This window comes from Pygocentrus nattereri, chromosome 13 (genome assembly GCF_015220715.1).
Source record: "Pygocentrus nattereri isolate fPygNat1 chromosome 13, fPygNat1.pri, whole genome shotgun sequence".
In the NCBI taxonomy this organism is placed as follows: Eukaryota; Metazoa; Chordata; class Actinopteri; order Characiformes; family Serrasalmidae; genus Pygocentrus; species Pygocentrus nattereri.
Window position 1 is genome coordinate 730,933 of NC_051223.1, and position 21,382 is coordinate 752,314.

The 21,382-nt window shown below is 41.9% G+C and overlaps 1 protein-coding gene across 3 annotated transcripts in view; it reads right to left on the reverse strand.

Annotated features, from left to right (window-relative positions):
* Window positions 1-9,917: 9,917 nt before the first annotated feature.
* The window catches only part of arid5b (AT-rich interaction domain 5B), a 104,047-nt gene continuing 92,582 nt past the window's right edge, over window positions 9,918-21,382 (reverse strand). For all 3 annotated transcript variants that reach the window (XM_037544221.1, XM_017714511.2, XM_017714513.2), the window contains exons 9-10: window positions 16,067-16,262; window positions 9,918-13,574 (exon numbers count right to left, since the gene is read on the reverse strand). In XM_037544221.1, the coding sequence (XP_037400118.1) occupies window positions 11,427-13,574; window positions 16,067-16,262 (2,344 nt within the window). In that variant the 3' untranslated portion in view covers window positions 9,918-11,426. The remainder of the gene's footprint in view (window positions 13,575-16,066; window positions 16,263-21,382) is intronic.

The following is a 21,382-nucleotide window of genomic DNA, read 5'->3' on the forward strand; positions in this document are numbered from 1 at the left end:
AGTCAGGTGAACTCTTACCTGGTTAAAAAAGGGCCATTCCTGCCCTAGAGACTCTGCCTTCCCTGTGCTGCTGTATGCAGGCCGCTCCACATTGGTTAGAAATTACACAAATTCTGAGTGTTTGTATGTTAATAATGGTAAATCTGAAAAAAGTTTTAGACCAAAACAATGTCTCAGATATCTAGTAGCATATTTATAATCATTCATGTAATAACTTTATGGCAGGACTTTTGACACAATTGGCAGTTCTTCATGACTGCATTGTTGAAACCAGTGTCCGTCAAACAGGATGCCAGCTAGTGTCTTCATTAGGCTGGTTTTACATGGTGAAACTGCTTTTAGAGGCATTAAATGCTTTGGACATCTGGTTCCCATCACCACTACTGTTAACACACCAAATCCACTCTGAATGAGTTTCTTCACTTAATCATTTAGTTATGTTTCTTTGGAAGTCCCCTTTCTCAAAGAGAAAAACACTACAGATGGAAGTATGCTGATTTTAGTCAGGCGCTTATTCTTGGGGTTATCTAAGGAAAGTCAGCAGGAATCTTGGCTCTTAATCAGACATCTTGTATTTTATATAACATCCTCCTTGCCAGGGCACAGAGACACATTCTTTGCTCCTCAGCAAAGGAAATATGGCACACCATTACATAATTCTGACACTTACAGGTGTACGGTTATATTTACATGCATGGTGTTGAAACAAGTGGGAAACTACTGCTCTATTGTGAACTCCCACCTTTTCTACCAGGGCTTTCTGCACCCTTCCATGTTCCTTTGCATCCTCTGTTGGGATCTGTCCCAGTCGGGACATTTCCGGTTTTGAGGACTTCGTTTACACGTGCCCCGCGATGTTGGCAGGACTTTTGACACAATTGGCAGTTCTTCATGACTGCATTGTTGAAACCAGTGTCCGTCAAACAGGATGCCAGCTAGTGTCTTCATTAGGCTGGTTTTACATGGTGAAACTGCTACACAACGTGTTGACTGAGTTGACTGCAACTCACTTGGGTTGCATATGTAAAGTGTCCTGCAACCTTGAAACTCCGCCACGTCTCAACTTTGTCTGCATACCGTATTCTCTATAGACAAATGCATTCTCCAGGGAAACACTGGCAATAGAATGGGTTGTACCAGCATGAAGGCTCAGTGACTTTAATTGAGGCACTGGCCGTCAGTTTGTGAAATTTCTGAAATGCCCTTTTGACTGAATTGGCACAAATTCTCACAGACACACTCCAGAAAGTGAATGGGGATGTCTATATAAGTGTGAAGGTCAAGTGTGTGTAAGTGTGTGCGTGAATATATATACATACATACATATGTACACACACACACACACACACACACACACACACACACACATATATATATATGTGTGTGTGTACATGAAATTAAAAAAAATTACATCTATTTCTAAAGCTGCATCAAATCATTATTAAATCAGAAATGTAGACTCCTTGCACACAGTCAGTGTGTGAATGTGTGTGAATCGTCTTCGGCAATAAGCTCATGGAGATTGAGGCCACGTCCCAGAAGGAAAGGCCCCTTCGTCTCTGAGCCAAAGCACAGCTCCAAACACAGTATCCTCCACCACACACACACACACACACACACACACACACACACACACACAGATGCAGCAAATTAGCAGTTGGGAAGGACAGAAGAAGTGTAGACTCAGGTATGTCTCAAGGTCACAGGAGCTGGCTTTGCTACTGCGTCCAGCTGCATGGCCTCCACATGCAGCACCTCATGATTAATATGATATCAGCAGCACTAATGCATCACAGAAACAAAGCTAGAACCAGCACAGTCAAACATGAGCTTTTGTGTAATATATATGTATATGTGTATATGTATATAAGAATTGATTCAAAGTCAGATAAATTATAAATTACTCAGCATTCAATTCTGTCACTACCACCAAAATCATAACACTACTGAAACTTTACCAAATGACAATTTTAGCAGAACAAATTTTAAGCAGAAATCAAAACACGAGCCAGGACATGACTAGCAAACACAACTCTGAACAGCTGTAAACATAATATCAGAATATTTTTATTACAACATAAATAAATACTTAATTGCAGAAAATATGTGTTTTAGTAGTGACAATTCTTAATGTCACACACCAAGTTTCAGACTTGGACACAATTAACACAAAACAATATTATCTAACCATGTGGCCATGAGGGACAGGCATAGTCTCACTTCCTTCTAAAATGTAGGGGTGTGGCTAAAATAAGGCTCCACCCATGGACAAAAACGTTTTTTAATTAAAAATTTTAAACAAAGCAATTTAAATATTTCAATATCACTTTAATGGAAATTGAAATGAAGGGGTTAGGGTTTGGGATAGCCAGCTCCCGACAGAAACCCCCTGCATGCCTTTGTATATATTCAGCTTATTACTGCATTATTGCCTTTGGGTTAAATAGATCATGACATAATCCTTGTGATCTGAATACTTAGTTGTTTTAAAAAAAAAAATCGCACTTATCATCATTCAGAGTTTGACAGGTAATTTGTGGTGCAAAGAAACATCATCTTCATCTTCAACATTTCCCGTAGCTTCACTGTAGTCTGTGACACAGTGTATGAACATCTGAACATTACAGAGCATAATACAGCGCTTTTGTTTTGAGGTAAACACCATCGTAATCAATGTTGTAATTAATGCCACTGGCAAATAAGTCTGCTAACCCCTGCAACTGCCTGATCTGAACACAAACAAGAACCAATGGCTATGCATGGCTGTGATTTTGGTTAACAAGGATACATGAGTGGAACTGGCCCATCACTGTTGGCCAAGCTGTGTTGCAACTTATGACCTAAGTAAGGTGAGGCAGGTACACTTGTGCCTATGTAGTATAAATAGCCAACTGGTTCTTCATTTATGAATTAAAATGCATTTAAGAGCAAATAGCACTATTAACTCTGGCTAATAGTGAATATTGGACATGTAGTAGTGTGTTTCAGAATTTCGTTTAAAACACACCGTTTGAGTTTGTGAGTAAGAAGGTCAATCAAAACTGACCATTGGACATCTGGCTGTAAAGAAATTGGACAAACATTCGTGATCAGTGTAGGGCCTAATATTTAGTGTTAAAATAGCCTTTAGATTTTTCTAATAAAATCTATCTGCTCACATTTGAACGACAAACTTGTATACATGGTGAGCCTTCATGAGGAGAGAAAAAGGCCAAAAAGCATTTTCCACCATGAATTTCATGTTTGGTTGCTTTGACTTGATTTCCTCGGCTCGTTAAAACCTCAGCTATTTTTGTGCAAAATACATCTGGCATTTCCCACTAGGTTATTTTTCCTGCCTGGTGGTTTTCCTGTGGTTCTCCTGAGTCAATACTCTGCAGAATGCCTTCATCTCTGAGCCTCCTCTTTATTAGAAAACATACTTTTTCTTGTGTTATGAGCCAAGCCAGTGCGGTAACATGACACTTTTACCGGCATGGCTAAATCCGGCTGATAAGCGGATTTAATAATGGTTTGAGAACAGGGATCTTGGCACTCATTATGGTTTTAAATATTACAACATTGGGCCTGAGATTTGTTCTAATGATCCTTATGGCAGCAGCTGCTCTGTGTTGATTTTTGCAGGCCTACTTCACAAGCTAAACAAGGCATTTTGGAAAAAAAAGCATGGCAATTGTGCTTGAAGAGCTAAAGTCGCCTGATTTCCTCTATGAGTGGAGAAAATAACACTGTATAAAGGCAACTGGGTTGGGGGGGGGATTTTATACCATAGTGGGCAGAGCTGATGAATAGCTGGTGCAGTATTGCACAAGCCAGCAGATTATCAGAGCACAGCTGCTGAGTATAGGACTAACACGAGCAGCTGTGCCACCAGGCCAAGCAAACAATGGCCTGTCGTCCACTCGGCAGTGCGCTATGGCCATTGCTTTCCACATACCTCTACCGTGTTGGACAAACAGCTAAACTAGCAATGTAAAACCCACCCAGGCCTTCAGGAGCCTTGAGTGTATCAAGCAGCAAAGCAAACACGTTGACTTCATTATCGTTTTTGCAGCACAGCAGAGCCTTTTCCAAAATGTGCGAGCTTATCCTGACACAGATTTCTACATGTTGTTTATATTATATAGATGCAGAGTGACTCAAAATGAATATACAACATATCAGAGATTTCAGGTTCCTCGTGTTTTTCATAAAAGCCCACCGTGTCTGTTTTCATTCAGCTTTTTTTTCTCCAGACACATGCTGATACAATCAAACCCTAGTTAATGAATGACTTCACCGGCTAAAAATATGCTGCTTTTGGACGCCTTCCTCTTTTTTTTCGGTCCTTTTTTTGTCCGGAGGGCGTGCATTAAGGTTTATGTCAGCACGTGTAGTGTCTCCTCTCCACCTCGAGGTGTCGCCGCATTCAAAGTTCTCTGATACTTCTCTTGAAATTTCCTGAAGTGGTGCAGTAAGTAAACACTCAGCCTGATTATTCATCAGGGTTTCACAATCCAGTTCAAATTCCCATGCCACTTTTTTTCGTCTTTCCTTTTTTCTTTCTTTCTTTTTCCTTTTTTTAAGCCATGTAATGTGCTTTGAGTCAGCATTGAACATAAACATGCAAGTCTCTCGTATTCAGGGGAGTTCGCGCTGTACAATTAAGCTGCCATTACAGCTTATTCTATTATGCTGTACTGCCTCAGCTTAGATGCATTCAATTGGTATGACGTGTAAAAATGTATTACATTAGTGAAATGATAAGCTAGAGTGATGTGTTAAACGTGTTGCCTTCAAACTACTGCTAGATCTAAAGTCTTCTGTGTGGGTACTATGGCTGGGCAAAGCTGTAACATCAAGACGTATAATTAGTCGTCTGAGATTTGATTAGTTGGACGAGAAAAAAACCCCAAACTACCAAAAACTATGAATACAATAATTTTTTATTCAATGTTTTATTCAACAAGTCCCACTAAACAGGACTACTTATGGTATCAGTGTTACCACTAATGATACTCTAATATCGGCGACATGCTAAGAAAAGCATATGTAGTAAATTTGGTGTAATTTACCATGATAATAGAAGATATTGTCATTTTGCCCACTCTTTTTTGGGTAAGATGCACTCAAAATGTCTCAAAAATAAACACAGAATCTGTGAGAACAGTCATTTTCACATGCTATGGTAATAAGAAATGCATAGACTCAGCTGCCAGACTCAGAACTGACAGAATGTCAGCAGATTATTCCCAAGCAAATGACATTTGGAGTAGCTGTTCACAGGTCAGCTGGACGAGCCAAATGAGCTTGGTGTTCCTGTCTGGAAAATCTTGTGATGTAGGAAACGGAATGATTTCCACCCATTCGCACCCGATGTATATTTTAATCACCAAAACACTGAAAGGCAGGAAACGGCGACGGCGTTGTTTGCCCTTCTCTTCTGACTCAACCCTAGTGACGAGCTGTGAAAATGAGACAGAAGAGCTGTTTGCCTCATGGAGGTTGGAAGTTATTACGCCGCTGCTGCTGGATCTGCTTCTACAAATACATTAGTCTCCGTTTGCTCAGTTACTAAATGAAGGGTATTCCACCTACTTTTTCAAAACATCTATATAATTCAGTTATACACTGACGTAAACAAAGTCATTCAGTGTGATTTAATGTGAAATTATTAATGGTAGATTTATTTACAGTGGTGGTGACAGAAACCCGGGGTCACAATATCTATAACTCGAATATTGCCATTTTATTTCCTATCCCAAACCAACAGCGAACCTGTCCAGACATTTAGGGTCTTTTGACTTTTTAACATATGATGGCGTTAAAATATTGGTAAATCTGGAAAAAAAAATCTTTGGTAACTATTTTGCTTCACAAAACCTTATATGACCCGTTTTATTTTTTATGCCAATTCCTTACCTCAAAACTTTAGTAAAACAGAGTCTCTGGCATCAGGCCGCATATTCATAATCATATAATGTAGTAAGTTTCTGTAAGTTTAAGCAGTGTTAAACACCTCAGACGTCTGGCTCCTGTCACCACCGCCGTGAATAATTCTGACAAGGTAAGCCTCTCTAGAACAGAGCATTTCACATCAAGCGATTCTGAACCACTTTGTTTAAACCATCTGATTATGTACACGTTTTGGAACTTCTCCTTAATTCTTTCAGAAGTTAGCACTAACCACCTTTCTCTTTGCGATAACCCCCTTTTTGCAGACCCCCTTTCCTGGGCCTCGTCCTAAATCCAAACTCTCTCAGAGAAAGAAAGCAGCCTGTAATTAAAGCTGCTGATCCTCTAGACTGAATCTGATTCAGCCACTAGAGGGTGCATCAGAAGCTTCGAAAAAACACTGCTGGGGTGTTTTACATTTTAATGAAGTGCAGTTATTTCAAGGTTGCCATGTTGTTCTCAAAATATTGGCTGTATTATTAAGAGCACTTGAAGTGGTGTGTTACATTTGAGTCGCACATATTAGCTGCGGCCTGGCCACATGGCTTCTATTACACGCACTGGCTCTGACATTCAGAAACCAAAATGTGGCTCAAGCACATTTAGCCATATCCTTTATAGCATATGATCTAAACAAAATGAGGTAATGTACTCAGGGCCGCAGCTAGATCCTTTTTAGGATAAGGTGGCCAGGTTAGGCCCAGTGGTTTCTTTGGGGTGGCAGACCTGTAGGGAGAAAAGGTGAGATGACGCTATGAGAGAACACTTTTTGGCTCAGTAACATACTAAGCAGTAGCATTCGCAGGAACTTCACCTCTGAAGAAACCGAGCCTGTATTATTAAAAGCATGTACTCAGCTGTAAAAGTGTTTTGCTGGAAATGTTTGTGATTTGTTCTTTCTACTAGTTCTAGTCTCTGCTAAGCTCTGTTAAAATCTTCACTTACAGTAATCCACAAAGTGTAACCAAAGCACTGATACAGAGATTTACTTCGGTGCTTTTAAACCTTTTCGTTAATGCAGAAAGCTTCTATCTGAAGCAGGTTTAAGGTTTAAGTTCGAGTCCTCTCACCTGTGCGATACGCTGATGTTGAGTGCAGCGTCAGATCATAACTGACTAGTAACGGCCCCAGTGGCAGATTTTCCCAAATAAATCTCCCCACTTTGTTTAACCTTGGTGGCCACAGAGTGCCCATGCTTCATGTGAGGATAGAACTGGCCCACCCCTTTGCCTTCACCCTTGAATATTATGTTTTTACTATGAAGTGAAAAACACTAGTTTGGCTAAAAATGCTTGAAGGGGGAATGAAACTGGGTCAGAATTGTCAGGAACCAGATGTCTGAAGCTTCCTCAAAGAAAGTTATTCGACAAAACAGTTATGAATATACCGCCTGAGACATGTTTCATGATAGTGTTGCACTGTGAGACAAAAATAGTCCTGAATGAAAACTTATTTCTTCAGATTTACAACTATTTTAACATTATCATCCTGATCGCCACACATAAAAACCCAGAGGGTGCGTGCAGGTTCACTGGTCATTCTGAATAATAAATACAATCACTGCATTTTTGTTGTAGATGACACAAGCCATGCTTCAGTGAGCATGTCGTGGGAAATAATAAGGCTAAAAAGCACCTGCTCATAGTAAGCAACTCCACTTTACCCACTCTACTGTACACATTTGGTAACACTTTCTATAAATACCATCCTAATAAACACATCGAAAATGTTCTAATGCATTATAAATGTGGCTATAAATATTCATAAAAATGCATTGCACATGATAGCTATGTTTGCTATACATTGTGATCTGTTAAGATAATGCATTATGATCATAATTAGTGATCATAATACATTAGATTATCAGTGCCAAAGAAACTGTGTAATGCATCATATGTAACAATCATATAAATAAATATTCCTTTAGTCTAAAATATATTCTTCTTTACTAATAATGAACAAATACAACTTAGAAGTTATAATAGGGTTATGATATATCTATCAATAAAGACATAATGAATATATTCTGTCACTTGAAGCTTGCAAAGAAATGCTACAGTACATTAATCAAGCTATTATTCCATTTTAGACAGAGGTGTGATTCACAAGTTGAATAAGAAATCATGGCCGTGTTTAGTTATAGCTGTGTTCATAATGCTTTATGAATGCTTTAAGTCATGAATGAATTTATGACATTCATAGAAAATGTTAGCACATATTTTATAAAACAGATAAGGGAATTACAAGGGGGACACTATCAGACACGCAACGTGCTAACAGAAGTACATTTAACGTTTTAGAATTTTTCTTTTCTTTTCTTTTTTTAAAAAAAAATGCTGAGGTCTGAACCCTAACCTCCGAAAACGCAGCCGGCTGTGACAGTTCAACACTGAAAGAAGTACTTTAAGTACTCCTGACAAACATTCTAATTATGGGGGCCACGAAATTCCCAGCGCTCATTACAATTATAATGAACATGGTAAACTAGAGCAGATGTGCTCTAGCACAGGGCTCTTTCAGCCCGTGGGTGACTACAGCACCAAAACACCAGAACACGACTTTCTCCTCCTGCTGAGGCTCTAGAAAAACACCAACTTTAAATAGACCTCCTTCACACTTTGTTATATACAGTGTCATGTTGCTGTGAAGAGCTTGATATTTAAGAACTGTGCAAGTTAAGAGACCACGCTTTCCCATATATTTCATTTCTAGTCAAAACAGCTATTGTTATTTTTCAGTTTTAGGAAAAAGTAGGAAACATAAAATTCCACAGGAATTTCTGTCCATCCTTCCACTGTGAGAAGGCAACGTAACACTATGAGCCTGAAAAGATGTGTAGTTGTCAAGAAGACATAAAATAAATAAAAAAAAGAACAGGTTGTGCACCAGGACACCAACATTTGAACGCCTGAGATGTTGAGGTGTTATGGACCGATGAGTCCAAATCTGAGACCCCAGGAAGTAACAGAAATCAGTGCATACGCTGCCAAAGCAATAGAAGACTCTCAAGCCATGTCTACAGCCGTCAGTCAAGGATGCTGGAGGACTGCTGCAGGTTTTGGGGATCTGCAAGAACATCTGGAGTTGGAGATTTGTTCTTGATAGAAGGCATCATGAATGCTGATAGACTATATGTCCAAAAGTATCTAGACACCCGTTCTATTCAGTGAATTTGGCTACTTTACTATACCCCCCTAATGACACAGGTGTTCGATTGCGCACAGTTTGTTTAACCTCCAGAGAAAAGCCCAGAATGGGGCATTCTGGAGCAGCTGGACATGAGCCTGAAGTCACTATGTTCAATGCCAAGAATCAGCTAGAAGGACATAAAGCCCCCTGGTATTAGGCTGTGGAGCAGTCAAACTGCAGTGATGTTCCATCCAGTGCTTTTAGGGTGAAACCAACTTATAAGACTGGAAAAATTCCTCTGCAGTTTAAGAAGCAAGCTTTCTGTGTAATATTAATATTAAATATTTTTTGCCTTTTTCCTGAAAAATAAATGACTTGTGCTTGACTGGAAAAGAAAATAAATGAATGGGTGTGTGTAAATATACACACTATATTATATATACATACTTATAATGTATTATTGTTGTTATTAGTGTATTATTTATGTATTAAAACAATAGTCAATGTAATAAGGAGTGATTTTAAGACTGTGTCAATGTGTTAACCATTTCCAAACCCCTTCCTGTGGCAGTCTTTTGTAGCCAACATCCAACGCCTCGTTTGTCTAATCGATGCATCATGAATTAAATCACGTGTGCTGGTGAAGGAACTGATGCCTGGCATCGATGGGAAGGCAGGAACCAAAACTGTGTTCTTACCAGTTCACATCTTATTTACTTTTTGAAACAAATTCTTGTAACTTTTACTGCATTAACTGAATGTACTGTAATGTTATACGGTGCATAGATTTCAAAAGACAATGTTGATCAGATATGCAAATACAGTGAATGCAGCACATGACTGGATAAAGTTAATGTTTTTGTTAAGTTATAAAACAGTTTATTTCTTATTAAAAATGTTACATAGCAACCTTGAGTGCTACTCCAAACACTGCTGGAGCAAATACATTTTCTTGAACTTTTAAGTTTAATTTCTCCTACTAATACATCAAAATAAAGAGCGAAACAAAGAAAAAAATTGATTACCCCTAGGAAGATTGTGTCACTTTCAAATTGTGTTGGTACTTTTCCAAAATCCTTTGTGCAAAGAAATGACTTTTTTTTGACTGTTAACCATTTTCTGGTGTTTCACATTATTTTACACAGAACTTCTGACCACTGCCAATACTGCCAATACAATCCAACGTATCTTAAGGTAAGTTTGACATCCACTGCTATACATCTTTGAACATAAACAATCAGGAGGGGCCTTTTGTGTGCTTCACTAAGTGCTCCTAAAACTCCCCCTATAGTCTTAAACCCTGGCAAATCTCCTGAAAAGAATTCCTCTGAGTAAACTGTGATCACAAGTGTGCGCCTGCAAAGAAAAAGCCACTTTCTGACACCAAAGTAGTCCTGGACAAGGTACTTCATCCCATCACGAGCAAAGTGATCCCATTTTAGAACTTGCGGTTCAGCGCAGTCAGAAATTACAGTAGCCAGTGAGTATGATACAAAATGTTTTGAGTTTGCTGGGGTTATGTACAAGCACCTCGGTCCTACATTTGACAAACACATTCCACATTGCCTTGGCAAATGGGAGGGAGCTTCGCTGAGTGTGAGAGGAACAGAAGCGGATGCCAGTGGACGGTGGTCAGAAAAGCATGTGAAACCTAACTCACATTTTATCGTCAATGTATAAGATTCTTTCAAAGAAAGCTTAGTTAGTTTTATTTACATGTAGCTGTGTAACACACCTAACTGCAATGTTCTGATCTCTTGTGGTTCTTGTGGTTTGAACAAAATTTAGATCTTACTAGTTTAACCCCTGCAGGCTTGAAATATGAACACACTAAACTACCACACTGATACATAAAAAGATGCACAGTAAGGATTAATATGCAATGGTACAATAGTTCACCAGGCAGCTTTCCTGCATGATGTCAAAATAGTGTTTTGAACCGGAGTTCTGTGGATTGATTGAAATAGCACTGCTGCGATTGCATTGATTTGTCACTCGACTTGTTTATATCCTCTGGGCACCCAGAAGTTCAGTGAGAATTCCTGCTCATCCAACACCCTTCACTAACTCCAGCGCTCATGCTAAGGCAATCCTTATACAAACCAGTCAACTGACGCCTGCAGACAGCGCGGTGAGAACAAAACACAATCAGCCCAGCTGGCCCATGTTCTAAGAAATGTGCAAATCATTAACTTGAGTGGCAAAAAAGGACAAAGAACAGAAATAAACTGCTCCTAAGTTGAAGCGTCTATAGCTGTGTGGTCGACAGCATGGCCATGCTTTCTGGAAATAGGGACCATTCGAGTGTGAGTCAGGAGTGTCTTTTAGGCTACTCCAGTTATCGGAATGTCAGGCTCCTCTATCTAAGAAAGTTTGGTGCTGGGATGAACTGAAGAGAGCTGTGGGGGACTGAAAGCTGGCTGGGGATTGAGGGCTGACATGGGGTACAGGCCATGGTGGAGAATGTCACCGTATGAAGTCCCAACTGGATGCCTGTACAGGTGGGCTGGATTGGCCGCCTGGGCCAAGAACTGTCTCTGCATCATTATGGAATGGATGGCGAATGGGGGCATAAGTGGTGAAATGACAGCCTGGTTCTTCAAGTACTGCAGTGGATGTGAGTAACCAGGGGGGACGTGGGGGCTCAGGCTGTCACACATGTCCTGTACCTGAGATACAAAAGCCCCAGGATACAGTCCTGGGAAGATGGGGGAGTGCAGGGGGAACTTGTGTCCTTCGGCAGCATAGCTGTTGATATGCACCGCGTGCGCCGGCTCTGCCGGCTTCATGGATTCATTGTCAGGCTCTGGGGTCCGCACTTTCACCGGGATGTCTCTTGGTGTGGAGCAGTGCATGGGCGTCACAGCTCTGATTTTCTTTTCAGTGGGTCCATTCTCCAGCTCTTCCAGGTTCCTTTTCAGTGGCCGCGCTGCACCAACATTCTGTGGGTTACTTTTGGTGCTCAGGATGGGCCGAGCCATGTCATCTATCTTGTAGCTCAGCGTTTCTTCTCCTCTGCCGTTGTGTGCTTTGGGCTGGGGTTCACCCACCTTTTTGGGAGTGGAAACAGTCATAGGAGGCACACGGCAGGCTCTGGGGTGGTAGTCCAAGCTTGAACTCTGGCTGTTGCCTGCTTGGAAGAGAGGAGTGCTTTTGACGTCCTGTTGCATCATGGAATGTGGGAGGCCACATAGTGACGAGGTGGAGTGGGGAAGCTTGTGTGGAGAGGGCTTTGGGAGACTGAGATCTGTTGGTTGCTCTTCTGTCACCCTTTCAGTAGGAGTGCCTTTTTCTTTCTGATTCAGACGAGCACAATAAGTCAGGCTTCCACTGTCTGGCTGCTGGCTCTGGGGGAAACCATGTGCAGTCTCAGTGTCCCGTGGGTAAGCCTCTCTGCTCAGATACTTGCTTAGCTGTTCCTTGCTCAGATGATGCTCAGTCTGGCGGAAGAGGCTGTGCAGATGTGGTGAAGAGTAGAAATCACCGAGGAAACTAGGCGCTTGTCCTGGACGAGGTATCTCGGTAGATTTTTCCGTGCTGGAGTGAGGGTTGGTCCTCACAACATAGGGCTCTCCCGTGGGGCTGGTCTGGGACTGCTGTAGAGTTTGGTGCTGGAGTGGTTCAGAAGGGTATGAATCCTCTTCATTGCACATCTCTTTCTGAGAAGACTCTGCGGAAGGTCTCCTGTCCTCACTGCCTCGAGACTTGAAGCTCTGAGCATGCTGGATGACAGATGGACGCTTGATCACTACACTTGCCTCACTTGCAGTGGAAGGGACCTGAGGGCCATGCTGTCCCGCAGCTGTTTCCTCTGTGCTACTGGCTGATGCCTTTTTGTTGACTAATGGGGGAGGAGGACCATAGGGATAATTATTGGGCAAGCCAGTACCACTGACTTGGGACAGCATTTTCTTCTTGGCTAAGGGGGACATTATGCCGGGGTGGGTTCTAGGATAGAGGAGTGAATTGAAGCTGAAGCTCTCCTCTTTGGTGGGGAGTTCAGCCCTCTCTGTTGGAATCTCTGGCACTGATAGGGGTTGCAAAGGTCGTTGCTTCAGAGAGGGTAGCACCATTACCACATGGTTCTGATTCTCTTTTAACCCGGCCTGTTCAATATTTCCCAAGGTGTACGGAGGTACCTTGTAATCTGGTGTCCCATGATGCCATTGGTCCTGTGTGTGAGGGTGAGTGAAGGGGTGGGAATGGCGTAGTGGCATGGAGGCAGCAACAGGGAACACATCACAGTCCTCTGATTTGAGTGGCGTGCCATCCTGTGGAAGCGATGCATGCTTGCTCCTATTGATTGGTTCGTGTGTGTCGCCATCCCAGAGGGCCTTCTGAAGCACCAGTTTGTCCTCTTCCTCCTTGATAATCAGCTGCATGTCACCATCATCTGAGGTGGGACTCTTCACGTCGCCCTCCCTCTGGGCTGGAAGCTGGGACTGCTGTGCCTTCTGCTTCGCCAGCACCTCCTCCTGGAGATGCTCCTTGTCCTCTACGTCCTCTGCACCCTAGAGACACAAATGTACATGAAAACAAAAGACTGCTTAATCACTGAACTGGGTACTGCAGAGGCATATAATCTGCTGTACTGTATTCTTAATGCAAATGCATGCAGGTCTACCCTCTAGGTTTCACAGCAAAGGCCCTTGAGGTGAAATGAGCTCAGCAGAATTTGATGTGCAACACCTTGAATAAAGCGCTAGCTTAATTTACAAACAGACAAAAAAGCTTTCTCTGAGCTTCACACAAGTTGTGTGAATCATCGGCATGTGATAGATGCCCTGACCTTCGACTATACCGGCATTACTGGTTAGCATTACTGCAATGAGAGCCCCAAGATTTTATTCCACTTCCAGAGAGACTTAGTGGAGGAAAAACCCCTTCCATAAATAGGATGAGAGGCATGTTTTAAGAGCCCTGCTGGACCACCTCTCTTGAGACAGTGGTGAACAAATCCACCCCAAAATGCACTTTGCTCCAAATGAAACAAAAAAAAAAAGTAGTCAGCATAGTGTTGCAGAAGTGACAGCACGCATCTGCTGCTGACCTTAAGATCCAGCACCTCATGTCACAATGCAGTCCATGCGCTTCAGGCAGTCTTCAGAAGTCTCTAATGAGCAGTCACATGCCACAACATCAGCCACATGGCAGCGTTGCAGAGGAGAAGCAAGCTCCACCCTTGCATTCATTACAAACATCGGTTGGAGAAAGGCACAGATGTTTGACATCAGCTAGTGTCAGGTAAAATGTTAGTTCATCTCTTTCATACTGTTCCCTCACTCAGCCCAGACAAGTATGCGACTGCAGGTGAATAATGACTTATGCATAAACCACATTACACCTCTTCTAAACAGCAGGTCCCCCTTGTCTTTTGTAGACATGGGAAATGAACGATATCCTTATCTGGTGTCTGTTTACGTTCAGTTTGTGCGAGACTGTACCTAGAAAGGGACTCAAAATGCTCATATCTTTTCAAAGTCTTTTCTGCTGATAAAGAGTTTGAGCACATATTATGTTGCTGATGACCCCTGACCTGGAGGCCCAATGAGGGTCTTGCCCTGAGGGCTGTGCTCTGACATGCCCTTAAATACAATGTTGAGTGGGGGTCTTAGAGGCTGGTGACTAACAGCAAGATTACACAGTTGTAATGGGGTGTGACTGCCTGTTGGCAAGGCATGTATAACTCAATAGCCCTGATTGTCTTTGGTGCCTGAGGAAAGACTGAATTAACGGAGCTCACAACGCTCTGATTCTTACCAGAGCAGCATGCCTATATTTGTACATGTCCTGATTATATTCCACTGACATGGAGCCATGAGACAAATCCCAGCATCTGCCTCTCAAAATTACTCCTACAGCTGAGATCTATAACTTTGGTTGAAATGTTGAAGTGTTTTTTTTTCTCTCTACTTTTCCTCCCTCTCTAACCATTCGTATTGGCTCTGCCTCAAACGGAGAATTCCATTTTCATTTTCTCTCCTGTACAATGTACAATCAATTATCTGGAGAGGGCTTTCAAATTACAGAACATACCAGACAGATGAGCTAGGCATGCCACTGGAAAAGCAGTCAGCCCCTACAACAGCCCTCTTTGTTTCCATGCTGCAGCCGATCACTCATTTCATACACAGTAGAAATGAATATGTGCCGTGCAGCAGCTCTGAAATGTGTCGAAATCTGACACTTCAAGAGAAAAATTCAAACAGCCCTTTCATCTTCTCTGTAATCATTTGGTTATTCATGTGAAAATAATAACTCAATTTTCATTCCCCTTGCAGAGTCATGCGTGTGCGCGCACATCCCCTCTTTTTTCATATTTTTGCTTAACTGGAAAGACATTTGCAAATCACCATGGATTTATTGGCTTTCAGGGATAAAAATAAGCCTGCGGTTTATATAAGAACTAAAATATGGCATCAATTCAGTCGGCACGTAATGGCCGATTGGATCTGATAGCAGGCATTTCCTACGCAGCCCTCCCCTTAGTGCTGTTCTGTGCACAATAGGTCTTGTCAATAACAGCAACTTTGTCATGATCTTTTCTCCTTCACTCAATTTGTGAGGCAAAACTAGAGAGAGAGAGAGAGAGAGAGAGAGAGAGAGAGAGAGAGAGAGAGAGAGTCAGAGAGAGAGAGAGAGAGAGAGAGACTAGTGTGCTCCAGTCCAGCGGTTCACAGAAAGAATATAACTGAATCAGGCAAAGCGTAAAAATCGCCTGGAGTCAGTGAGGCAGGGAAATACCATTTGATTTACCATGCTGTAGCGCAGCGGTCAGAGCCTCTGATTCAGCTCAAATAATTATGTTAAAACCAGCTGTTCCTGACAGCGCTATTCTTACAGGTCTTTGACAGCTTATTTGTTAAAGAGACAACAGGCAGTCAGCCTTAAGTGGCCTGTCATGTTTTTCCCCCTATTGTCTCTCTTTTTCTTCTGTGTGTTTTGAAAAGGAAGGTGTTTCTGTGCAGCATCTCGGAGTTCATCGAGAGAATCGGCTACTGACCTGCTCTGGAACTTTGGCTGTGGCATCATTTTCATTCTGGCCCTTCAGATTTTGGTCGTCTTTGAGTCGCTTTGTGGCCGGGACCTTTGTCTTGCTGCCCCCTTCCTGTGCGCCAGCCTCTTGCTTTCGGGGTTTGATAGGGGGTAGTGGCTTGTCCTCCTCTCCTTTCGTATATCTCTCATAGGGCAAAATTAGCCTGGGGAGAGGGGAAGTGAGACAGGTTAGGCCTAAATACCACAGGCTGACTCACTGAGTGCTCTTTTTGTATTCTGCTTGCTCTTTTACCACATTGAACAGTCCTGTCTTCATTTTACTGGAACAACGACAGATAAGAAGTTCCAGGAAAATACTTCTGCTTTCTCAATCACAACATTTAGTGTACTGAGACCACTATTTCTCCTGAGCTATGCACTGATCAAAGCTGGTTGCAGAAGTCAAAACAAACTCAGTCAAAGCTTTCAAAACAACCAGTGATGAATCTGCACTAGGGCTGCACATTGCGGCACATTATTTTGACTGATAACTGACCATTATTAGTCAGATATGAATTGTTTACTAAAATGTAGGATGCAGTCAATCAACATGAATGACAAAACTGATAGTTTGGCTCTGAAATCAAGTTGGCTGAGCCACGTTTAATGTCATTGTAAAATACGCACACATGAGTGCAGCATCAGCTGAATTCTGTATTAATGCAGTGAGATGTTGAAATATCTTCTTTGTATGAATTGAGGAGTGAAATGCTGCATATATAAGTAAATGGCCTGAAACCGTATTAAACATACCCTTCATAAGAACCCGGTTTTGTGTTCAACGAAGATAATATAATATAATATAATATAATATAATATAATATAATATAATATAATATGCTGATTATTATATGGCTACAACCTAAAAAGGTGATGAAATTACTGGAATAAACAATGTTGAGCCACTGAAAGTTCTACATTAAAAAGTTCTGAAGTTACATGTACCACTCATTACTAGTCCAATGAACAGAAATGTTGTCCGTGTCCATCTTGTCCTCTCCTATAATCTTGCATGTCTTTCTTATAATCCTACACGTGTGATTTCCTCACACCTTTGTGCACACTTTCTCTCAAGGACCTGGAGATGTTTATTTTCAATTTGTGCTATCGTCCTTTCAAAAAGAGGTCCCAAACACGAAAATTTAGTAGCCCTTAAACCAGCTGCCTTTAGTGCCCTCATCGCACGATGCAAAAACATTCCTCAACCTGAAAAATAAATCCGTCTTTTCAAACAGGTACTTTTGTTGGGAATTAAGTTAAATGGAAATAACTTTTTTTAATTATTCATTTGCTGTTGATGGTACACTTTCATTACTACTCTTGCACTTGATCTGTCACACTTTCCAAATAAAACAATAAAAAAATAAAACAGAGGAAAGTTCTAAAGGGAACCTTACAAACAGCTGGCTAAACACCTACAAACATGATGAGAGAACCTTAGCTGGTCAGGGACTGTTCAGTTAGTGATTGGGGGGGGGGGGTGGGGTACCTAGCCACCTGAGAATCTCACTGTAGATCATATACAGCACACCTGGGATTCAAACCTAACTTAACAAACTTTTTTTTTTGTAATTTCATAACCTCTCTTGTAGGATTTCACTAGAAGATTAACGCAAAAGGGATGATCGTACACACATTCTCTTTCTCTCTCGGAAATACCTTGTCCTCAGTGAAGCATGTGGAGCAAACGGGGGATAATGCACTTGATCCTAATTAAAAGCATTCCCAGCAGCTGATGACATATGACCACTCCACCACACTCTCCCTTCTCCTCAGCATGCTGGTCTTTAACCTATACCTATCCCACAAAAGCCAAAATGACCCAAGATGTAAGCCTGATTTACATTACAAATGCTGCAGAACCACTTATTGCTCTTTGTCCAAGCATGAGCTGAATTCACATGAAGATCTGGGCTCCTGCTATCAAGCCTTGTCTTTGGCTTTTGCTGATGGAGAAGCTTGACAGAGACTGTGGTAATTGGATGGGGTGATACATCGCACTGTAAGTTTTTATAATGTGGCTCGACGTGATTAATGAGTCCGGGTGGGAACTGTCAGAGGCATGCAGAATTATAAATATCCGCCGCGAGACGCCAGCCATAATCAAAATAAAAATTTTACATCTCGCGCATCGTCATCTGGGAATGCCGGACAGGAGCTGACAGGACCAGAGATGCGCTAAATATGTCAGACCTTTCTATCTCAATTATTTAGAAGCTTTTGTTGTTCTTTTTCTTCTTCTTCTTTTCTAGTTCATGTCACTAGAAGACCCCCCCTCTCTCTCCTTTTCGCTTTATCTCTTCTTTCTTCTCTTGTTTAATAAAATCTGCAAGGCATCTCCAGAGGAATTCATTTCCGCTATTTTGCTTGGCTGAGTGTTTACTCAACAGTGAGGCCGTCCAGGCCTCTTGGAGCTAGGGCCGGCAGGGCTGCACTGAGCATGCTCAGGCAGGGGGAGGCATGCGGGAGAGCTATGCTGGTTGGGGTTTGGCAGCCGGCCAATGGCAAAGCTAAGCAGGAGCCCAGAGGGAACATTCATCTTCAGATCCCATTACCAAAAGAGTTTAAACATGTTACAGCTGCTAAAACTGGAAAACGGCTCGCTCCACGCGGTCAAATCAAAATAGCGGGCAGCTGCCAAATACCTGATTCCCACTGTAATGTTTCAGTTCATGTTTATATAATAGAGGCATAATAATGCACACAATGACTTATCCTGTTTGCAGCTAATCCTCTGAAATCTTCAATACCGCCCACCCCCCACCCCCCCACCCTGCTCCAACACACCCGGGAGCCCTCCCTAAGCTTTAAGCAGGTCTTATGACCCCCTTTTAGTTTGTGTACAATGGCCAAAATTAGGCTTATTCTGACCTCATATTTCCTTGTTTTCAAGTTCCAGGGCATGATTGATATCAGCTGTCACTACTTAATTTGTGCATTTCTGTGAACGCTGAGATAATAATGGAAATAGCCCCTACTACAAGGTGAGAAGTCAGCTATTAAATTCCAACATTAAAGTTGCGATTAAAAAAACGCTCTCCACATGTCCATGTATGGCTATCCTAAGCCACTGTTCCCTTCTCTTCCCACTTAAGAAAAAATTGATGCTTTACAAGTTAGGCCACAACATATTTCCTCTGCAAGGAAGAAAAATGTTTTTAAGAGGTCGCGAGGGCCTGCACGACTTTAATTTTTGAATTTTTGTTGTTTTTCATTGAGCTCAGCAGCTGGCAGCTAGACAGCAGGATAGCTACATTCCATACAGCTGGTAAGAGGCATCACGCCAAGAACAGGAAATCTGCAATTAAATGTTCCTTTATGAGAACAAGGCAGAGAACGAGAGGAAAGGGGAGAAAGAGGGAGGGGGGGGGGTAAAGAGAAAGAGACAACATTTAAAAAATGTGGAATGTGGAAAAGACTAATCCCATTAATGGGCTGGCCTATGCAGCCACCCTTTTAAAGATAAATAATACATAAAAAGTTTGTTGATTGTTAGGAAAAGGCAACTTTGTTCCACAAAGGGGGTTGCAGGAATCCATTTCACTGGGAAATGAACCTGAACCGCCGTGATGGTCCTAATGTAAACTCGCTCTAGAGGCACAAAAAATAGCTTCAAGTGCCTGAACAAAGTATTCCATTTACTGTACTTGGAAACAGCCCCCCTCCCTTTCTTTCCTCCTCATGCTGTCAACAACCCACACCATCTCCAGAGTGACTGATTACATCTCTGAGCATGAGTTTAACCTAAACATGACGCTGGGGTCTGCCAGCAAGTTTGGGGAGGAGAGGGAGGGCATTCTAAGTCATCAGCCTCTGCCTATCAGTCCATTATAATCAGCAAGCCACTTCAACAAAGCACAGCCACCTGAGAGGCCATAGGACACTTCTAGTTCTCCTCCACTCTGGACTCACACTGCACAATGAAAACTAAGCATTAGGTTGTATAACTGAAGGTTATACAAGGTCTTAATAAGAGCAATGAATTGTTTTTCTAACTGGTGCAAACAGTGATAAAGGTTGGTTGTATTTCTGACTTGTTTGCGCAATTAAGTGGTGAAGTTGTGGAACATTCTCTCCAGTCTCAATAGGAAAAAAACATCTTTGGTCAAGACTGCTGGCATTGCAACAGATAATATTGTCAATACTGCAATTAAAATACTGTCAATATTGTTGCCCATGCCTAGAAGATAACATCCAGAAGATAGAGGTCAGCCACAGCCAGGAAACTGGCTCTGTGATCACAAAAGCCAGGTTCAGCCTTGGGCCAGAAAACCATGCAACACTGCCTCTGGCCAGGCTCAGGTGTTCCTGCAGCCTGGGTTTTCTGCACTGCAGCAGGAAGCAGATGCTTATTTAAAGAAGACTGTCTTTCTCACAAGCACCAGTGCTTTGAGCTCAGCCAGCCTGCACCTGCAGACACACACAAGCCTGCCCTTACACTCCAACAAGAGCTCACTGGGGGCTCCCTCTCCACTTATCTAGGTTTCTCACTATCCTCCTTTGAGAAAAAACCCAACAGGCACATCTTTTAAAGGAGAGCTGCAATGTTTTTGGTGGAGGAAGAGGAGGCATTGATTGGTGCTGATTAAATGGGGCCTGAGTTGTGTTAGCTAGAGCAAAGCCTACAGGTCAGAGATCACTAATGATCATTCAGTACCAGCAAAGCAATGTGACACTTGTTAAAGCAGATGCACTGGAGAAATGTCACCTCATCATTGAGGAATGTGCGCAACTTGACTACGGATGCATCATGACACAGCTGCATCGACTGTGGAGGAATTCTGGCAGAATTACACTATTCCATAAAATACAGTGCAGCCTGGCTTATTATTACTGTACTGTCTATGTTGCACTACTGTGTGAAAATGGCTTAATTTGAGTATTCATTACATATTTAATAGAGAACGTTCTGCATAATTAAGTTCGTAATAAGCCATTCAGAGCAGTGAGAAATGCACCACTGTAGAGAAATGTAATTATTTATTTGGTCAGAATTGTTCACAGTGGTAGTGATAGGAACCACACATCTTAAGAGTTTAACACCTCTTAATGCTCCCTACTAAAGTGATAACAGGGCATGTCTGCCTGATCTCTGAGACACTGTTTTATGCAATTGTTTTATTTTTTTTAATCCAATCGTGGTGGAAAGTTACATGCAAAACAGTCCCCAAAGAATTTTTTTTTTCAGATTCACTGCTAATCATTGTCAACATTACAGGTAAAACCTCTGCGGACCTTCAGATTCACTGGTCAGTTTGGATAGATAATATGGCAAAATCTGTGC